Genomic DNA, 17,671 nt, shown 5'->3' with positions numbered 1-17,671 from the left:
ATATGCCCCTTCCTCTCCTTCCTTCCAGTCTGATCCCAAACTGGTTCTCAACTACCTCAGATCCATCCGGCTTCAACGAGGCAAGCGCCAGTCTTGATCTCGCACCTTTCAGTTCGTTGCGACCTTCATCTCAAGCCAGTATCACCTGCCTTAGAACACCTTTCGTTCCTGTCTGGCCATCGCCAATCAGCACTGTACCAATCTGTGAAGCCTGCTGACGTCTACGACCGGCACTTCCTTTCAACTGTTTCTTCTCCATATCCTTCTGCACGCGACCTAGAACCTAAGTATCCCTCGCCGACACCAATCTTTCTGTCTGCCAATACCGACACCCTTCATTTGATATCTATTGTCTCTGTCATCATGGGCCTTCTCCCCCTCAGCTACCGCCGTCCGGTTTACGTCAACAGTGTTTCCGTCAACGGGAGCTCTTCTGATGTCTCGGACAGCGGTGATGAAAAGGGTAGCACCACTTCTTCCTCCCTCAAGTCCGGCAAGTCTACCACTCCGGCTGGTATTCCCGAATCCCTAGCCTTTGACAAGATCATCAACGGCGGCACGTGTCCTGTAAGTACCTAAACTCAGCGTCTGCGGTTTCTTTGCTAACTTCCCGTCAGCCTTGCACTGTCCGCGACTTCATGAACTACCTCATCTACATTGAACTCGCGGCCGAGAACCTGCAGTTCTTCCTCTGGCACCGAGACTACACCAACCGCTTTCAGGAGGCCAAGACCACCGACCTCGCACTCGCCCCGGAATGGACTTCGACTCAGGAAAACGAAATTCTTCAACAATTGTTCAAGGAGAAGTCGGAGCGTATGCGCAAGAAGCCAGGCCAGGAAATCTTCAAGGGTACCGACTTTGAAAAGAAGGGCCCCGTGGCCGCCGTTATTGACGATGGCAACCCTTTCTCGACCCCGCCCCGTACCCCGAACGACCAGGAGTCTGTCTACACGGGCTCCAACGGCGTGTCGAACGCCGACTCCTACCGGTCACAGGCCAGCGAGGCTTTCGCAGCCGTGGGTGCCAAGCAGCCGTGTAAGTGATGTGTCCACCTCAATCCCCATCTCTAGTACTAACGTGGTCAGTCACTATCCAACCCTTCCGCGAAGAGATTGACCGTGTTGTTGCTACTTACATCATGGACGGATCGCCTCGTCAGCTAAACCTGTCCGCCAAGGATCGTGATGCTACCCTTCACGCCCTGGCAAACACCACCCATCCCTCGGCCTGCCGCATCGCCCTCAAGGTCGTTGAGGACTCGCTGCGCAAGCAAGCTCACCCCAACTTCATTCGCTGGTCGATCTGCAACGGCAACCCCGCCCGCGTGTTTTTCGCTCGCGCCCTCGGTGTCAGTCTTATTGCTATCGCCTTCGTCGTCGCCATCTTGATCACTCTCAGCCGGGCAGGCCGCGGCTGGCGCGCTCTGGCAGCCATCGGCTGGGTTTTGGGTATCTCAACCCTCGTCGCCGCCTACAAGGGCATGTGCGTCGTCCTGCACGGCATGCATCACCGCCACGTCCGCCCCTGGGAGTTGTTCGTCGACGAGGAAAGCGAAGAAGAGAGGCGGAAGACCTCATTCGAGTCGATCGGATCCTCCAATAGCTTTGAGTCGGAACCGTGGATTGTCAAGTACGAGAAGCGCAATGTCATCCGCAAGATCTTCGACCGCGAGGTTTGGATCGAGGAGCCTGCACTCCGCACCATCCAGGACACTATCTTTCTCCAGGCCATGCTTTGTGCCCTGTTGATCGGTGGCATCTTGACTGCTATCTTCGTGGCCATTCCTCACCGCGGATACTTCTAGTTGTGCTAGATTGCTAGCACTTGTTGCTGAGAAGAGACCGAATGCGTGGAATGGAGGAAAATCACAATACCAATTTGTTTGGGCAAGGCGTCTTTTGCAGGAGGAATCATGGTTCATACGGTTCTTCATTTTATTTTATTTAATTAAACATGGAGTTTATTGCTGAACGTTAGCCTGAGAGAACAGACCATGTGTTTGTGTCAACTTGTGATACTGAACATTCCAGTATGTTGCCCCTACAACGATGCGGACTGTGGCCTCTGAGAGATGGGTAAGGTGAACGCACATGATGTCCTTGGAAAACGTAGCCAAATGGCTGGCACCTGCATGTCTGAGGTCTCTTGACATTATGCTACGACTCAGATGACGAGCACTAGCAAGACACCGCAAAAGACGTGCAAGACATTGGGAGAAAGAAGCTCTGAGTCGAGGGAGAGTCCGCGGCTCATCACTCGCCACCCCACGTTTCCGGAACCAGAGGCCGGATCAGCACCTGAAGTGGAGACGCAGGACCATGCGGGAGAGTAGCTACGCATGCAATGTCTGGGGGCGCGGGAGGTGTTCGGGCCGCGCGGGCGAGAGGTCGCTCGTCGGGAACGCGACTTACACACCGATAACACTCTCGCCCCATGTTCTGAACGGGTTCTGCTAGCCCAGCGCCAGCAAAATAAACACGCACCGTGACAATTTCTCAACCACTGATTTGAATGAAGCTCGCTCTGGAGAACCGGCCTCGGCATCGTTGCAACGGTGGCTTGGCCTCAATCAAAATCGGCGTCACGGGACGCGCTGGCGATGTGGAGCAGGAGGCTTTTTGCCTGCCGGGGCCGCCGGTACCTTTTTTTTTTTCGGGGCGGGACCGGAGGAGAGATGGGGGTCCGCCTTCCCCCCCCTTTTTTTTTGGTCCGGAAAAGCCGGGTACATAAGTCAGGCCCATGCCCGTCCGGACTTTGAGCCCAGACCTTCAACCTTCTTCCACAACCGCAAGCTTTCTATTACAGTACACAATACACTTCTCCAGCCATTTCGGTGCAATAAAAACAGCGCATCATGGGATCGTTATGAGGGTGCAGTGAGAGTCTTTGTCTCCCGACGACGCCGTGGTCGCCTTTGAGCGATTGGACGATCGAAGTACGACAACCTGCGCGATTCGCACCGAGTACAGCAAACGATTTCACGGTTCAGAAGGACGTTCGATTCAACGGCGTCGAGACGACATGACCGAGGGCTGTGGCGGGTGGTTCGCCGGGGGCACGGGCGGGATCGATTCCATCGGGCAGGGGACGTCCGGGTCGCCGCCGAGGAACGGGCCGCCGCCTGTTTGATGGGCGGGGGGGTTGGACTTTTGATGTTGAAAATGAGGTGCCGGATGTAATACTCCCTTTGTATTGCGGACGAGTACAGTGGCCTTCTCTTAAGAGGCAAAGCATACCTTCCCCGACGTCATCCCGACTTATTCAGTACGCTTCGTCCTCTCACTTTCCAGCTCTTCAAACAATGCCTTTGCTTGGAGAGAAAACTTCTGGGATCCAGAAATACGGCAAAAGCGTGCGGAGAGGTCTACATGGATACCTCAAGCTGGCAGAATACGGGAAACAGCTGCCAAAGCTTTTCCCACGAGAATCATAGATCAAAGGCTCGTCTTAGTAGGCAGCTGTGAAACTCCAGCATTTGGTAGCTTTCCGTGCCTGCCTCTTGAGGGTGAATACTTCAGACCCGCAGTCACAATAAAAACAAAGCAAGCACTTGTTCGCTATTCGAGGCACACCAGGCGGAAAAGAGAAGTGAAGCGACTGAAAAATCTGAGGCCGTCAAAGTCTGACTGATTCTTTTGCCCTCGTTCGCTCTTGTCTTGTATTTTTCAACTTGTCGCCGGAGCCTCAGTTTTCACCTTCAACCACCTGCGTTACTCAACTGTCCGCGAATATCGACACCAGGGATTAGGTATCAACAAAAAGATTCGGTAGGTCTCCCTCCTTCTACGATACGGCGACAAAAGGAGTTTCTAACGCAGCTAAGCCAGGGCGGATATTCCACATTTTCGTCTCACGAAACGCGCCTACCTAACCAGGCTGATCTACCAGGCATCATGGACGACATTCAGATCTTCAGCTACACCCCCAGGCCCAAACCGAAGCCAAAGCCCCTTCGCGCGACCCCCGAGGGAAAGGTTGGACCGGCCTCCCTCTCCTACGACATCTTCCTGAACATCGTCGACTTCCTCGTCGCCGATGCTGCTCGCTGGACTTCTCAGTCCGCAGTCTGGAAGCTCGACTACAACCACGCCGCTGCCACAAAGCTCGTTATCCAAGAGAAGGTCATCGCCTTCACCAAGCCCGAGAAGTCACCTCATCAAATGGACCGCTACCACGACACCTTGCTCCCCTCGCAACTAAACCGTCAGACCCGCGTCATGGTCGGCAAGGTCTTCCCTCGGATCGCGATGGTCGACGAACATGGCAACGAGATGCTGCTCAAGGCTTGGATCAACCCGGCCAATGATTTCTTCATTTTGGACAACCACTCATCGAGCGCCCAAGGCATGCACCTTATGCAGGCCATCATGCTCCCTACCCCTCAAGGAGACATCCTGACCGCATCCATCCGCCGCATATCCATCTCCTCGGGTTCTGCCTTGCACAAATTCGACGCCGACGCCGTCAAGATTCTCGCCACTCTTCCGAACCTCGAAGAGATGAGCATGTGTATGGGAGAATTCTTTCCCGACTTCGGCCAGCGCATCGTCCACAACGGCATTCGCGCCATCGATCCAAAGACCTACGTGGAACTCGCCAAGTGGGCTCAGAAGCACGGAGCGGCCTTCGCCTCCGTGTATGGCGCTCTGAAGAAACGAGGCATCAGATTCGTCGCGGGCATCCTGGAGAGTACTGATCCTTGGCTGGAGATCCTCCATACCGCCAAGGGCATCCGCATCAGGCACCTCATGGCCAACTGCTCCTGCTGCAAGGCCGACAAGCTCTACTGATGTGATATTGCTCGAGCTTCCACGAGATTTGGCGGGACGGCAGCGGTTGGGTAAAGGTTTTGGCTTTTCCTTGGAGCAAGGCGTCGTGTCCCTTTCCTTCCAAACTGTCCTCTGAGTGTCGTCAGAAATGAGAGGTCGATGATACGAAGATGAAGCGGGAGGAATGTCTATCATGCGCATGGATGGTAGTGCAGTTAGTTAAGAAATAAGAACCTCTACTCTATCAGGCTTCGGGTTATAGTCTGCGCGACTCTCGACGGTTGGTGTTCTTGGTGTTGTCGAGTTGGGTGCACACTCACGGTATATACACCTCTCAGAGTATCAATTCCCGAAGGAGTGATAAGAGTCCGCTTTCCCCCTTCTTTCGGCTCAGAAGAAATGTGTACTCATTGGGTATGGTGAGATGATGTATTAATGACTAGATTATAAGGGTGGCTGCATTGTATTGCGCGGCATATTGCATTTGTTTCGATTCAGGAGAGCTAGGCATGAAAGTCACGATACCCATCCAGACTCTCTACTCAGCAGTTTCAAATTTCTTCTATGACCGAAACGCCTTTTTTCTTACTGCTTTACAGTCTACAATGCCCAGTGCGATTGAAACAGCGAACCATGAGATGGCTATGAGAGGTTAGCGGCACAAGGGTGCTCTCATCCTCGCGGGCCGAAACCATTGTTACATTGGCTAGGTAGGCACGTTGATAGACCCATCAGTCACAGATAATCAGCGTTGCCATTATTTGGCATAACATGTCGACATTTCTCCATCCGCCTTCACAGGTCTCCAAAGGGCAAACAACAACTACGTAGCCAACTCTTATTCGACAGAATCTTCAACACATTAACAGCTGCAGCCGCACGACCTCGAAACAACGCAACCTTGTCCGCAGGCCTGAGTAAAAGCGTTTGTGCCGCATTGCTCATAAGTCGAGCACTTGTTCCAATGTTTTCTGACTATCTACTTAGAAAAGAACAAGTACATCCAACGGTCCCAAATTAAACGGACCGTGCCGCAGACTACCTAGCCTGCTGGGGGTGAACAGACTTCACCCAACACAGCAGAGCATAGGTGACACGTGTACGCGGCCCTCAAAGGAAAGAATGAATGGGAACCAACAGGAGTTTGCCCCAAATAGTCACGCGTACCTGTAAATACAAAAGATCGGACAGTCAGCCCGTCCCGCCTGGTTTGCATTGCATCTACATCTTTCCTCTTGAAGCTCTTCTCCCACCAGAACAGTTCTTCGCACGCAATTACCTACTTAAGATCACCAGAATGCGTTTATCTACGCTCTCCGTCGCGGTCGCCTACTGAGCTCTTCCCGCTATAGCGAAAAAAGTCACTCGTACGTACCGCTTGCTTACCCATCAGCCGAGGACACCTCACCAGGACGGCCTTCCTCCAGCTTACACTCAAACAGTCACATACGATGCCATCTATGACAAGAGCGATCGGTCGTTGAGTGAGGTTACCTGTTGGAACCCAAACGTTCCCGGCTTGTTTTACGCGTATGACGAATGGCTAGTCCAGAGCAAGGTGATGCCGGGAATTCTCGCTATACCCACCATCACAGGCTGGGAGCACCCCGAGTGTATAACCTGCTGGATGTTGACGTGGATAGGGGGATCAAAAACTATCTTTCTTCTTGCTGTTGATCGGTCTGAGAAGGGCTTTGTTACCTCTCACAAGAGCATGAACGTGCTCACCGGCGGTCAGGCAAATGACTTCAACCCGCTGGAGCCGTTGGAGGTGGAGGCTTCTCGTGTCAGCTTGCGGAACTGTGGATTCGCTCCTGGGGATGTGCAGGAGAGGTTTTACGATGAGCTTTGAGCCCGGGCCGGAGGGGCCGACAGCGGCTTTGAATGCCGGCAAACACTGCCTATACGGCAAATTCTGGCAGGACATGGGGCGGGTGTAATTAATGAGGCTTTCTAGAGTCCTACCAAAAGAGAGGCTATCAGCGTGTTGCGTGGAAGGGGATCACAGCTAGGGTTTCGCTAGCTTTCAACTTTAACATCTCGACCATCTCAAACTAGTAACAAGAGTATGGACTGCTTGATTTGAGATTTCGCCGTATGAGTCTACGGCGGGCAATAGCCACAACAAGAGTATGGACAGAGACCTTGTTCTCTACGACCTATAGGAGAACTGCTATGCGGTGAATCAGTTCGGTTTTTCCACTAGGTAGCTGGCAGGTGGTTCTGCAGCTGTGTCACGTCACTTCATGCCAATGTACAGGGCGCAGACGCTCGTTGCCAGGATGCACCAATTCATCTCTTTTCCAGGTGAGGGGATCTGCAGACGGTCGATTCTTCACGCACATAAATCCGTGATGTAGCCAAGGGTTCTCCTGACTACCATTATGGAGTGACAAATGTACTGCCTAAGTCTGCTGCCGCAAGTATGTATTCTTCGGCAAGTGACTAAAAGTATCCGAAGTCATTATACAACCTAAGATATCCTCTTTCAGCTAATGGTCAAGCCTATGAGGGGATTACAGCCCGGTGGCAACGTCGCTAGAACAGCCCTCTCTGGTCTTGCTGAATATCCCACGATCTCTCCACCGTTGCTTATACGTTTTGGATTCAGAATATATAGCTGGTGGCCGAGATTAGGAACCGCGGGCTGGGTGCTAGCTGCCAAATAGTATCGCACGCGTCTCTTGCCGCTCCGACGATACCAACCCTATCTAAACTACCACCGAGAAATGAAAAACGATGTTGATGGTTATTGAAAGAATCCGTAGAACATCTCTCAAAACCGTGGCTGTGATATGTTCGGCGCTTCAAGCATCTGCAAAGCGTGCGGGATCTCCTCGTTTAACCCTCATCACCGTTTCGATATGATCAAGTGACAGAGGCGTTTTGTCCCTTGCAGCCAGCAGCCGCGCCGTCTTTACCACATTCTTGATCTGCCGGCCGTTAAGCTCGGCCTTTGCGAGCGACTCCAGCTCCACTTCCGAGACGCTGCAGCTTCTTCCTGAGCTGGGGTTGATGAATATCTTCCAAATATGCAGCCTGCTTGGGAAGTCAAGGTTGGGAAAGTGAATGGTGAGGTGAATGCGGGACTCAAATGCCGGGTCAAACGACGATGCCCGGTTGGTTGTGAGGAACATGACGCCCTGGTAGTATTCCAATAGGCGTAGGAATACCGAGACGAGCTTGTTCCTGTGCAGGTCCGAGGTGGAGCGCTTTTCGAGGAAGACGTCGCACTCGTCCAGAAGCAGCACCGCACCCCACTTGGTCGAGAGCTCGAGAACGCGACGCAGGTTTTGTTCAACCTCGTCCGCACCATGCCCCAACTCGCCTGCGCTCATGCTGTACAGGGGCTTCTTCATGGCCTCGGAGACTAGTTGGAGCGGACCATGTAAGTATGAGACCCAAGGAGTGGTGACTGTCAATACTAACCCGACTCGGACGTGAGCGTTTTCCCAGTTCCAGGTTCGCCGCTAAGGAGCATGATGATGCCCTTTCCTACGATTTATAATAGTCAGATCTTAGCCCTGCAGTACAAAGAAAGAAGATTACCTTTCCCTCCAATGATGTCATCAAAGTCGTCGACATTGGACATCTGCGCTTCAACAAATGCCCATATGACGCGCTTGTAGTCGTGCGGCAGAACGAGCTGTTCGAAAGCACCGTCATCCCAGACAATGTCCTTGACAAGGTCGACGTCGAAGTGAACTAGGTCAAGGTAAGATTTCAAGAAATATTGGACAGCGACTGCAGCGGTACTGACCCCAATCTTTAATCTTGAGGCAGAACCCCTTTACTACCGGACTACACAGCGGATAGTGCTCCTTAAATAGAGACTCGGAAACTGTCACAGTGTGTCAGCTGTTTGCTCCGTCCAATGTGGAAGTCACAAAAGCGTGGGAAGCAGACCCTTTGACTGCGTCCGGAGTGAGTTGAACCTCTGCCGCATTTGCCTCGCTCTTTGCTGCATCATTCGAATAGGCGGTGGCAAGAACATGTCGGCTTCTTCGTCACTGTCGTCAATACCGGTAAGCAGGCTCAAGCGACTCAGGTGTTCCGAAGTGACTGGTTGATCAAGTGGATCGAGCTGGCCGAGCGGTCCGCCGTTGTATTTGAGGAATGAGCTACAGTCGACCACAATTCTTCCATCGGCAACCTTTGGGCCAAAGTTAGAGGTATTCTTTCAGGGAACGGATAATCGTTGCAAAACTCACGTATTGTTTGCGCGGGGCTCCGTAAGAAGGCCGATGCAAGTCGTAAGCGCCCGAGTACGACTTGTAATGAAAGCCCTTCAATGCTGCAAATTTGCGTCCTCTCTCTTCGAGCCGACTCCGAATACTTTCAATGTCCGGCTTCAAATGGCTCGGGAGCACATTCAGCTCCGATATTGGCTGCACATTCTCAAACTCTCCAATCGCTAGTGATGTTGTACGGTAGCCGAAGGTGTCTCCGTCGGTGTCAATGTAACGGCAAGAAAGATTGAAGATCTTGACGCCGCCTGGTAGCTCTTGATAAGTTCCCCCGTTGAGGAGATACAAGCGGTCATGTCCATCGACGTGGGAGTAGACCTCGGTGCCCGGCTCAAAAAGTGCCCAGACGTAATCAAACGAGATCACGTTGTTGCTAAGCAAGTCTCCCGCCTGCTCGATATGCGGCTGGACTTCGGTAGATATGATGTCGAAAAGGAGCTTGTAGTGGTCATGCCCGATGTTCTCTTGCTCGTCGCTCTGGGTTTTTGGCTCGGCTTGGATGAACTCGCTCCATCTGTAGAAGAACTCGCGGAAGGGGGCTCGGAACTCGAGTTTCTTCAGCTTCGTGTTGATACCTCTGTAGCCAGCGAATACCGGATCCAGCTGCGTTTTGATAAGAGGGCTCTGCACGGCGACGGAGTGCAGAGCTAGAACGGGCTCCTCAGTGTCGCCGTTCTGCTTCTCACGCCGCACGATGAGGGCAAACTTGAGTGAAGCGGGCGTCGATTTGGAGTTGATACCTATGTCCTCGGGCGCCCACTCCTGCCAGGGCTGCCGGTAGTCGTCCCTGTAGAGATCCTTGGTCAGGGAGGTCATTCCAACTTGGATGGGTTCCTTCTCCTTGCTGGGCTCTTCGGGATTATCATCACTGCTGCTGGAAGTCTCGGTGATATCGTCATCCGTGGGCATTATGAGTGGATCAACAATATGAGACGGCAGCAGTGGCGGAGGCATTTCAAATGTTGCCAATAACTGTGAGATAGATTGCATTTTCCCAAAGGGTCCGTTGCAGCGAAGCTTCTTGCAAGCGAGAGAGAGATCCAAGATAAGAAAGAGTTTGTGGCAATGGGGGAAAACCAGACGTCAACATTCAAAACTGAGGGAGAAGTAGACTACACGTTTGTGTCTACAACAGCCGGGTCGTGGGTGAAAAGCGGACACTGAAAGTACGAGACCGAAAATATGGGTATGTGAATAAGCCTCAATGGAATACAAGTTAGGCAGCACGAGGCAGACAGGCCGTTTCACAGAGTTATCCTTGAAGACAAGGGATTAATGCCTGATCGTATCATTTCTGTGCCGTGTCAAAACTTTCCTAGAGCTCAAACGGTTCTCATTGGCGCCTATAACAGGTAAGCGCTAATGCAGAATCAAGACAGGCTGTGGCAGCCCGTCATAGAGTTCCAATGAGATGGCTGTTCTCGGGAATAGTCACTACACAGCCTGCTTCATCATTGCATGAGACCGTGTCGTGTCACTGCTGTCGAAATGACAATAAATGCAATTCGAATTTACAAAATAGTGGGCCGTTTTTCACTCCTGCCAATTCTGAACGCCTCAGTATTTTTGATGCCCAGTTCCGCCTCACTTTTGCGAAATCTTTCTTGCTTGCGTCATCCTTCAAGTAGAGCGCGTTTAGTACTACGAACCACGACAACAGCTCGAATTCTTGATTTCGAAATAACCAGGAATACTCATCCGGAATATCTGTTTCAAATCAGTTGCCCGCTGCATGTGGTGAACTAATCGCCGACCTCAATCCATCAAGATGTTTGACGACACGCATGAGCTTCAACCAGGCGATCAGGCACAGGCGGCGCCCAAGTCACAACCCCGTTTGATGCAGAATGTTTCGAAAATCCTGAGCAGCCCGATGATGCGAGAGCATGCACTGAAATGGGCCGAAAGCCTACGTTTTCTAACTTTCGACGACAGCGGCGGGAATTCCGAATTGGAGCAGGAAGACACGACATTGGCGACAAACGTTCCCAGAGATGCTCTGGTCCACGGGCAATGCCGACCTTGCAGCAGAAGATCCAGGCCGCCGGCTGGTCATATGTGTTATCAACACATGTACAATCGAAACAAGGAAAGAGCCGTGGAGCGTGAGGCGGAACTTCACCAATTTGATAACCCATGCGTCCACGTCCGCGAGCGTTCGTGCAGAGAATGCTGTAACATACCTCTCTTCCCCAACGAGGGACCCGTCACCAAGTTTCGGATCAGGCGAGTGCATCAGCCAGACGCAGAATGGTCTTCCAAATGTGACCATTTTGTCGCCGTGTCTTACTGCTGGTCGAGCGAGACAAGCGATAATCCCAACGACGAGCCTTATGAGGTAATGGAAGAGAATGGGACGGTCAGAAAAGTGCGAGCATCGAGAAACACGATTGACCGAGTTGTGGCCTTTGCCCGAGAGAATGGGCTTCGAATGATCTGGATTGACCAGGTACGTGGCCACGCACCCGTTTCGTGGGTGCTTGTAGCCCAATGCCCTCCATGAACTCCTAACTCATGACGCAAGGGTGCTCACTAACTCTCTTGTTTACACGATAGGAGTGCATCGAGCAGGACAACCCGCGAGAGAAGGAACTCGCCATCCAGGCCATGGACCACGTATACGTGCGCGCAAGTATGTCCATCGGACTTTTCCAGGCCGAACTGCAGCAGAAACACCTCGAGTCATTGCTGTTGGCTTATGAACATCGAATGGCCCACCAATTCACCTTTCGCTGGGGGAGAGCCGCGTTCACCAACTGCCGCACAGTTGACCTCAAGGTAATATGTGAGGCGGTCACCAGAATCGCCAATGACAGGTGGAATACGCGCGCATGGGTTCTTCAAGAAGCGTTTGCATCCAGTGGCAAAATGCTCCTACTCTTCCCTCGAGCGAAAGACATCAATACCCGCGGCTGGCTGTTGGTATGCCACGAACTATCTCAAAGCGAGTTGGCAGTTCGACTTGACGTCGTTCAAAGGTGTTTCCGAATATGTGCACCACTGATCGGAAAATTCCTTGCGCCTGAACCCGCCAGCAGAAGAAAACCGGCCAACGGTCGTACATTGAGTCGGAAGGAAAAAGCACAGCAAACTCTCGAAAACGCAGACAACAAGACGACTCTGAGCAGGATTTTTTTCTTCCACCCCGAAGAACCAGAACACTCGTGGACGGTTCTCATTAACAACTTAAAGCGCAGGAGAACATGCAATGCTGCAGTTGCCTTGACGTACCTGAAGTTACGCCAACTACTAAGAGCGGCAGACAAATTGGCTATTGTTGCCAACATGTGCGGGTACCACCTTCGTCTGGACACATACGAGCTCGAAAAGACGCAGGAAAGTCTGGCTGCATGTATCTTGGCACTTTCATTAGCCAACGCGGACTTTTCATTGCTGGTTCCACAAATGTATCAACAGCCGGGAACGAAGAACGCCTTGGGTATGTTTAGTCGAAGTTCCATCTCAAATGATGATATCGTACGGGTTTGCTAATGTTTTATCAGAGTTCTTACCACCCGGCGGTGCTGAATTTACATGGATGCATGAGCTCACGCGCAATATGCATTTAGCGACGGCAACGAGCTGGAACCCGTTCGGACGACTAGCCATGGACAATGTTGCCGCTGTTACGCATCTTTCGGAGAACGGGCTCGCCTTTCCGGGCCTTCTCTGGAGGAGAGGAAGCTTTGTGGACTTGAGTCTGCTCAAGACAAAGTATGCCGAATCTTGGCAGCGACTTCATGCGGCCAAAGGTCCTTTACGTTCATCCCCGAATACCATCAGACTTGCTACTACGCACCTCCTGTTTGAAATCATCCAGGCTTTGATTTCACAGGGCGAGGATCAAGTAGCCAATTCAATCCTCAACTCAACTTCCCACTGGAAGTGGAACAGGCACGAAAGTTCGGCGGACGATGGCATGATAGAGACGGTCGACCAGCTGCCGCATGGACTCGCACTCGAGAATCGAGGAGGAATGTTCTCTCTTGATCCGAACCCTGACGGGGGGTACTATCAGGACTGGATCATTGACAGAGTCATGAATGAAGGCGGTTTGTGGGTATGGACCCTCGAGGGCGAAATAAAAAAACGCGAAGCGGAGCTTGAGAGCTACTCGGCAAAAAAGAAGGGAGAAGTGGTCGCTGATGGGCACATACCCAACATAGAGGACCCGGACCCGATGGACGACATCCAAGAATCTTCCGAAAGGCAGGTAACTGATCCTGCGCGATCAAAACCCAAAGCTGAGCCGACCGATGTCTCGGGTAGACACAAAAACTCCAGCCATAGCGAGATGATGGGGGTAGCTTTCATAATGACGGCCACGGCCGAGGCGATGACCGTTCTGCCAGATGATGACATACCAAAACTTCCCGAAGGCTGGAACGTCCAATCCCGCCTGATATTTGCTCCTGCTTCGTTGACTGCGTGGGCTATGCATGGATACAAAGGCGAGGGAGTTAGGAAAGAACAAACCAACTGGCGTGCCGTATTTGACACAGAGAATAATCTTGACGAGAAGAGCAAGGTTCTGACGCCGTTTCAAATGGTCCTGGAGTCCATACCGAGGCCGGAGATGCGTAGCATGAGCGTCTCGTGGGTTGTGGAGGACTGCGACAAGCCGGATAATCAAGTCGACGACGACGAGAAGTTCATATCGGGACGACAGAGACTGACGGTGAAGAGTATGGTCAGGGGGATGTGGAGGTTCACGCTGTCTCACACGGGGAGGTATGAAATTGTATGAGCATTTTCACGGGAGCGCTCAGTTGCCAAGCATCTTATGATTCAAAAGTCGAGTTGGTTCTCAAAACAAAAACAGCCCCTGACAGGCAGATTCACTTTTTTTCATAGATAAATCGTATCCATATTCAACCTTGGAATAGGCATATGACCTTACACTGAATGAGGACCTTGAAAAACATTGAGAGTGTCAAAGAGTTGAGAAAGTGGGTGGCCTGTGACCAGAGTTAAGTAAACAAGGCCGCCAACTATCCCCTTCGGAATAACTTTGGTGGTAAAGAATAACCAAACTTCAGCTGTGTCATTATTAGGGCCCAATACTTGACAGGTTAGGAGAAATGGAGACGATTTTGGCAGGAAGATACTACCATCGACTTCCAGTCCTGCTTCCATTCAGGGATTCCTGCTCGAATATCGGAATGATCCACAGGGAGTCTTGGGCAACTTGAATCATTGGCTGCAGCACGCGTTGAAGCGGCGTCGTTCTGATGATTCTGCGTCCGATGATCAGCATGCGTGACAGCGCGTCAGATTCATACTGAACAATACGGGAGCCGCAATAGGTGGGGAAATCAGGGGGCGAACACATATCTCCTTCAAGGTGTGAAGAGTCATCGGGCCTGTTGAGGACCCTTTGATTTCAGTCTCCGACTCGTTGTTATACGTGTTCTAAAATGTCAAAAGCTAAATATGTGTTCTCTTCCACTGTTCAATGGGTAAGGTTGGGTTTGTGGTCTGCTGGGCTCTCGTGTTGTTGCGTTAGGCGCACACTTGCGTTACATAGGCCTCTCAGAATGTGTGATTTAGCACATACGACCATACCCACTGGAGAACTCGGGATCCCGTCCGCTCTCCCATAGATAAGCCAGTGAGGGCCGGATTAGTAGTTGGGTCGGTGACGACCAGCGAATACCTGGTGTTGTATGTTTTTGCTTTTTGAGCCCATGCTGAACTGTCAAGATGATCCTCTGTCATCTGAGTGGCTGGTACTGTTGTGCAAGTCAGTGTTCGTTCCTTTTGAGAGCTCTGGTGTTAATGGTTTGTGTATTGCGAATAGAGTTATTTGGCTGTTTGAATCGTTGGTTTTTTACTGCTTTTGTGCCACTGGTTCTCTGTTGAAAACCGCGGTATGTGTGTTACTATTGCCTACGAATTTCATTGGCGCGCGTTGTCCGATCCGATCTGCCTCTAACTGCTTCACCGCTTCTTGATTTGCATCGATGGATTTTCCCACCTTCCAAAAACATTACTCTTTTCATGTCCGGAGGAAAATTTCCTAATCCCCAAGCTTCTCGCTTATCTCCATCGCCCCACGCTAGTCCAGACTCATCGTTAATCTAAAGGGTCTGGATGGCCTGGCCCACCCAATCTCAGGGTCTGGTCCACCCACGTTGCCACGACATTTTTTAAAGAGGTTCATTCCAGCGGCCACCTACCTCATCCTTTCTCCTTTAACCTCCTTTCTCATCTTATTATCTCACTCACCGAAGACCTACAGCATGCTATTCATTCAACGTATCATAACCGGCAGTAGTATACGTGACTTACAGAGCTGACCAACACACATTCACTTCGCATACCTGACTTGCTACTTTGCATCATCAGTGCTACCGGGCTCCGAACGAGGCCTGAATTGACCACAGACACTCACTCACTCACTCAACTTACCGAGGCCCTAGCGACAAGTCAATTGCATCTCATCTCAGTGCCTGAGCCACCCGGTGAACCAGAGTCAACTCACTCACAAACTTCAGCCACTCACTCATCTTCACCATGGATCACATCGAAACCGACAGCGCCACCTCGCCGGCGTCCGCGGCTAACCTACACTCACTCACGTTAGAACTCGCCAAAACCGACGCCGTCATGTCACTCACTCACGACCTGCAATCCCTCACCATGGACCCCGCCGCCGAAAGTGACATCGCCGCCTCACTGACCAGCTACCCAGCATCAAGCGCCTCCCGTCCTTCTTCGGCCTCGTCCGCCCCGTCGCTGTCGACAAGCCCGGACGACCAATCGAAAACGGTGCTTCCCGGCGCCCCCGTCTCTCATCTCTTCGAGGTCCGAGATACCCCGACGGCCGGCCGGGCCGTCTTTGCCACGCGGGACATCCCCGCCGGCACCCTGCTCTGGCGCGCCGATGACCTTACCGTCTCGGTCCTCCTGCGCGAGTACAGGCGCGAGGTCTGCGGACAGTGCTTCGCGTACGACTACGGCAGGGACATGAGCATACGGGACCCCGTGGGGTTCGCCTTTTGCTCGAGAGAATGCCAGGCGAAGTGGAAGCAGGAAACCGGCGACGTGGGTGTTCAGGCGTGGACCGAGGTTGAGAAGCTCGTGAAGAAGAGGAGCAAGGAGGACAACGACATGGTCGAGCTCGACCTGCCACGCCCCACGGAGGAAGAAATCGCACGGGCGTGGGAGGAGACCGAGGCGCAGGCGGAGTTGATCCGGACCGCGAGGATGGCCGAGCTCAACGGCGGACCGATCACGAAACAACACCGCAGAGCCATCCTGAAGGCGCTCCAGCAGCCGATCCAGCCGGACGTCATGGGCTTCTGCGTCGGCGGTCTCGTCGCGCGGTACAACAGCCTGCGGAGGTGGGAGAACCTGCTCTCTCTGGCGGTGGACTCCACCCCGTATAGCAACGCCGACAACCTGCGCGCCTTCACGAGGAGTTACCTGCACATGCTCGCGGTGCTCCCGCTGCCTCTACTCTCTCTCCTCACACCGGAAACGCTGCAGCTGCTCTCATCGCGCGACAGCCACAACTCGTTTGGCATTCGGTCGTTAGAGGACGAGGGGTCCGAGTTTTTCGGGTACGGGTGCTGGCCCGGGGCTAGCTTTTTCAACCACTCATGCGCGCCGAATGTTGAGAAGAGGAGGGAGGGGAGAGTTTGGGAGTTCAGGGCTGCTGGGGATATGCGGTCGGGGGATGAGATTAATATCACGTACTTGGGCGGGGAGGAGAAAGATATGTCGAGGGAGAAGAGGATGGCGACGTTGAGGAGGAATTGGGGGTTTGATTGTGGGTGCAAGAGGTGTCAGGAGCTGTAATGACTGTTGGGTCTGATTCATGAATACACGAATTTGTTTGGAGCCATGAGTCGTTCCTTATGCGTGGTTGCCAGCCTCAGGGACAAGATACGCCACGGTATCACTCGCCTCATGCCTGTTTGATGCAAAGAGCCGCGAAATCTGCATTCTGATTCTGTGTCGTCAACCTCTGCAGAGTTCATCGCGCGGTCGTCTGAAGGTGCTTCGGATGGTTTGTACCAAGAAAGTCTACGTCGACTGAGTTCACCATCACAGCATGCGAACAGTATTCGCGGGAGGCTTAATGTTGCTCAACCTTGGGACGAGTCCCGACAAACTCTATTGAGCGCTTCTATAGTTGATCTAAAAAATCTCGTATCCGCTAAACATCGCCGTTGAAAGAAAGAAAAAGAAGATGGCCCGCGTTCCCGATAACCTGGACGTCTCCAACATCGTGAGTCGGGGGCTCGATTCGCTTAGTTGCAGCAGCAGACCTATGAAGAATAGGTGTCAGTAAAAACCATGTTATGCGGCTACAAAATTGTCAACTTACACCGCCGCCACGTCCGGACTTGGAGTTGCTCTGGCACTTGAGGGCAGAGCAGCTCTCGCCCTTATCGCCGCCCTTGGAACAGGTTCCAGCAGGCGCGCCGTCGCGGGCCCAGAGAGCGGCCTCATCAACAGAGGCCAGGTCGGGAGCGGGAGCTGCGACGGCCAAAGTGGCGAAGAGAGTGAAGAGGATGGTTGAGACACGCATTTTGGCTTTAGTGAGAGTTGGTGGGTTTTTCTACCGGAGAAAAGGAGAGTGTATTATTTGCAAAAGCTGAGTGAATGGAGGCTGATGTTGCTGACGATGAGGAACAACTCGAA

General features: G+C 52.5%; 5 protein-coding genes across 5 annotated transcripts; 3 read left to right on the top strand and 2 right to left on the bottom strand.

Moving 5' to 3' along the window:
* Window positions 1–363: 363 nt before the first annotated feature.
* Window positions 364–1,807, top strand: CkaCkLH20_10534 (uncharacterized protein; the record flags this gene model as incomplete). The annotated part of the gene is made up of 3 exons (XM_038893248.1): window positions 364–567; window positions 618–1,038; window positions 1,089–1,807. 3 exons carry the CDS (start codon window positions 364–366, stop codon window positions 1,805–1,807), a joined length of 1,344 nt encoding a protein of 447 aa, XP_038741363.1.
* Window positions 1,808–3,896: 2,089 nt separating this feature from the next.
* Window positions 3,897–4,793, top strand: CkaCkLH20_10533 (uncharacterized protein; the record flags this gene model as incomplete). The annotated part of the gene is made up of 1 exon (XM_038893247.1): window positions 3,897–4,793. One exon carries the CDS (start codon window positions 3,897–3,899, stop codon window positions 4,791–4,793), a length of 897 nt encoding a protein of 298 aa, XP_038741362.1.
* A 2,786-nt stretch (window positions 4,794–7,579) lies between these two features.
* CkaCkLH20_10532 (uncharacterized protein) lies at window positions 7,580–9,928 on the bottom strand (the record flags this gene model as incomplete). Its single annotated transcript, XM_038893246.1, has 6 exons — window positions 7,580–8,142; window positions 8,202–8,267; window positions 8,322–8,477; window positions 8,533–8,613; window positions 8,679–8,925; window positions 8,984–9,928. 6 exons carry the CDS (start codon window positions 9,926–9,928, stop codon window positions 7,580–7,582), a joined length of 2,058 nt encoding a protein of 685 aa, XP_038741361.1.
* A 2,496-nt stretch (window positions 9,929–12,424) lies between these two features.
* On the top strand, window positions 12,425–16,822 carry CkaCkLH20_10531 (putative protein lysine methyltransferase; the record flags this gene model as incomplete). Its single annotated transcript, XM_038893245.1, has 3 exons — window positions 12,425–12,458; window positions 12,523–13,750; window positions 15,517–16,822. The coding sequence occupies 3 exons, from the start codon at window positions 12,425–12,427 to the stop codon at window positions 16,820–16,822; spliced, it is 2,568 nt and encodes an 855-aa protein (XP_038741360.1).
* A 523-nt stretch (window positions 16,823–17,345) lies between these two features.
* Window positions 17,346–17,558, bottom strand: CkaCkLH20_10530 (uncharacterized protein; the record flags this gene model as incomplete). The annotated part of the gene is made up of 1 exon (XM_038893244.1): window positions 17,346–17,558. The coding sequence occupies one exon, from the start codon at window positions 17,556–17,558 to the stop codon at window positions 17,346–17,348; it is 213 nt and encodes a 70-aa protein (XP_038741359.1).
* Window positions 17,559–17,671: the final 113 nt, after the last annotated feature.

The sequence above is a fragment of the Colletotrichum karsti genome (assembly GCF_011947395.1).
Source record: "Colletotrichum karsti strain CkLH20 chromosome Unknown Scaffold41, whole genome shotgun sequence".
NCBI lineage: Eukaryota > Fungi > Ascomycota > Sordariomycetes > Glomerellales > Glomerellaceae > Colletotrichum > Colletotrichum karsti.
Note: the sequence above shows the minus strand (reverse complement) of the source record. Positions and strands in the feature narration are given on the sequence as shown.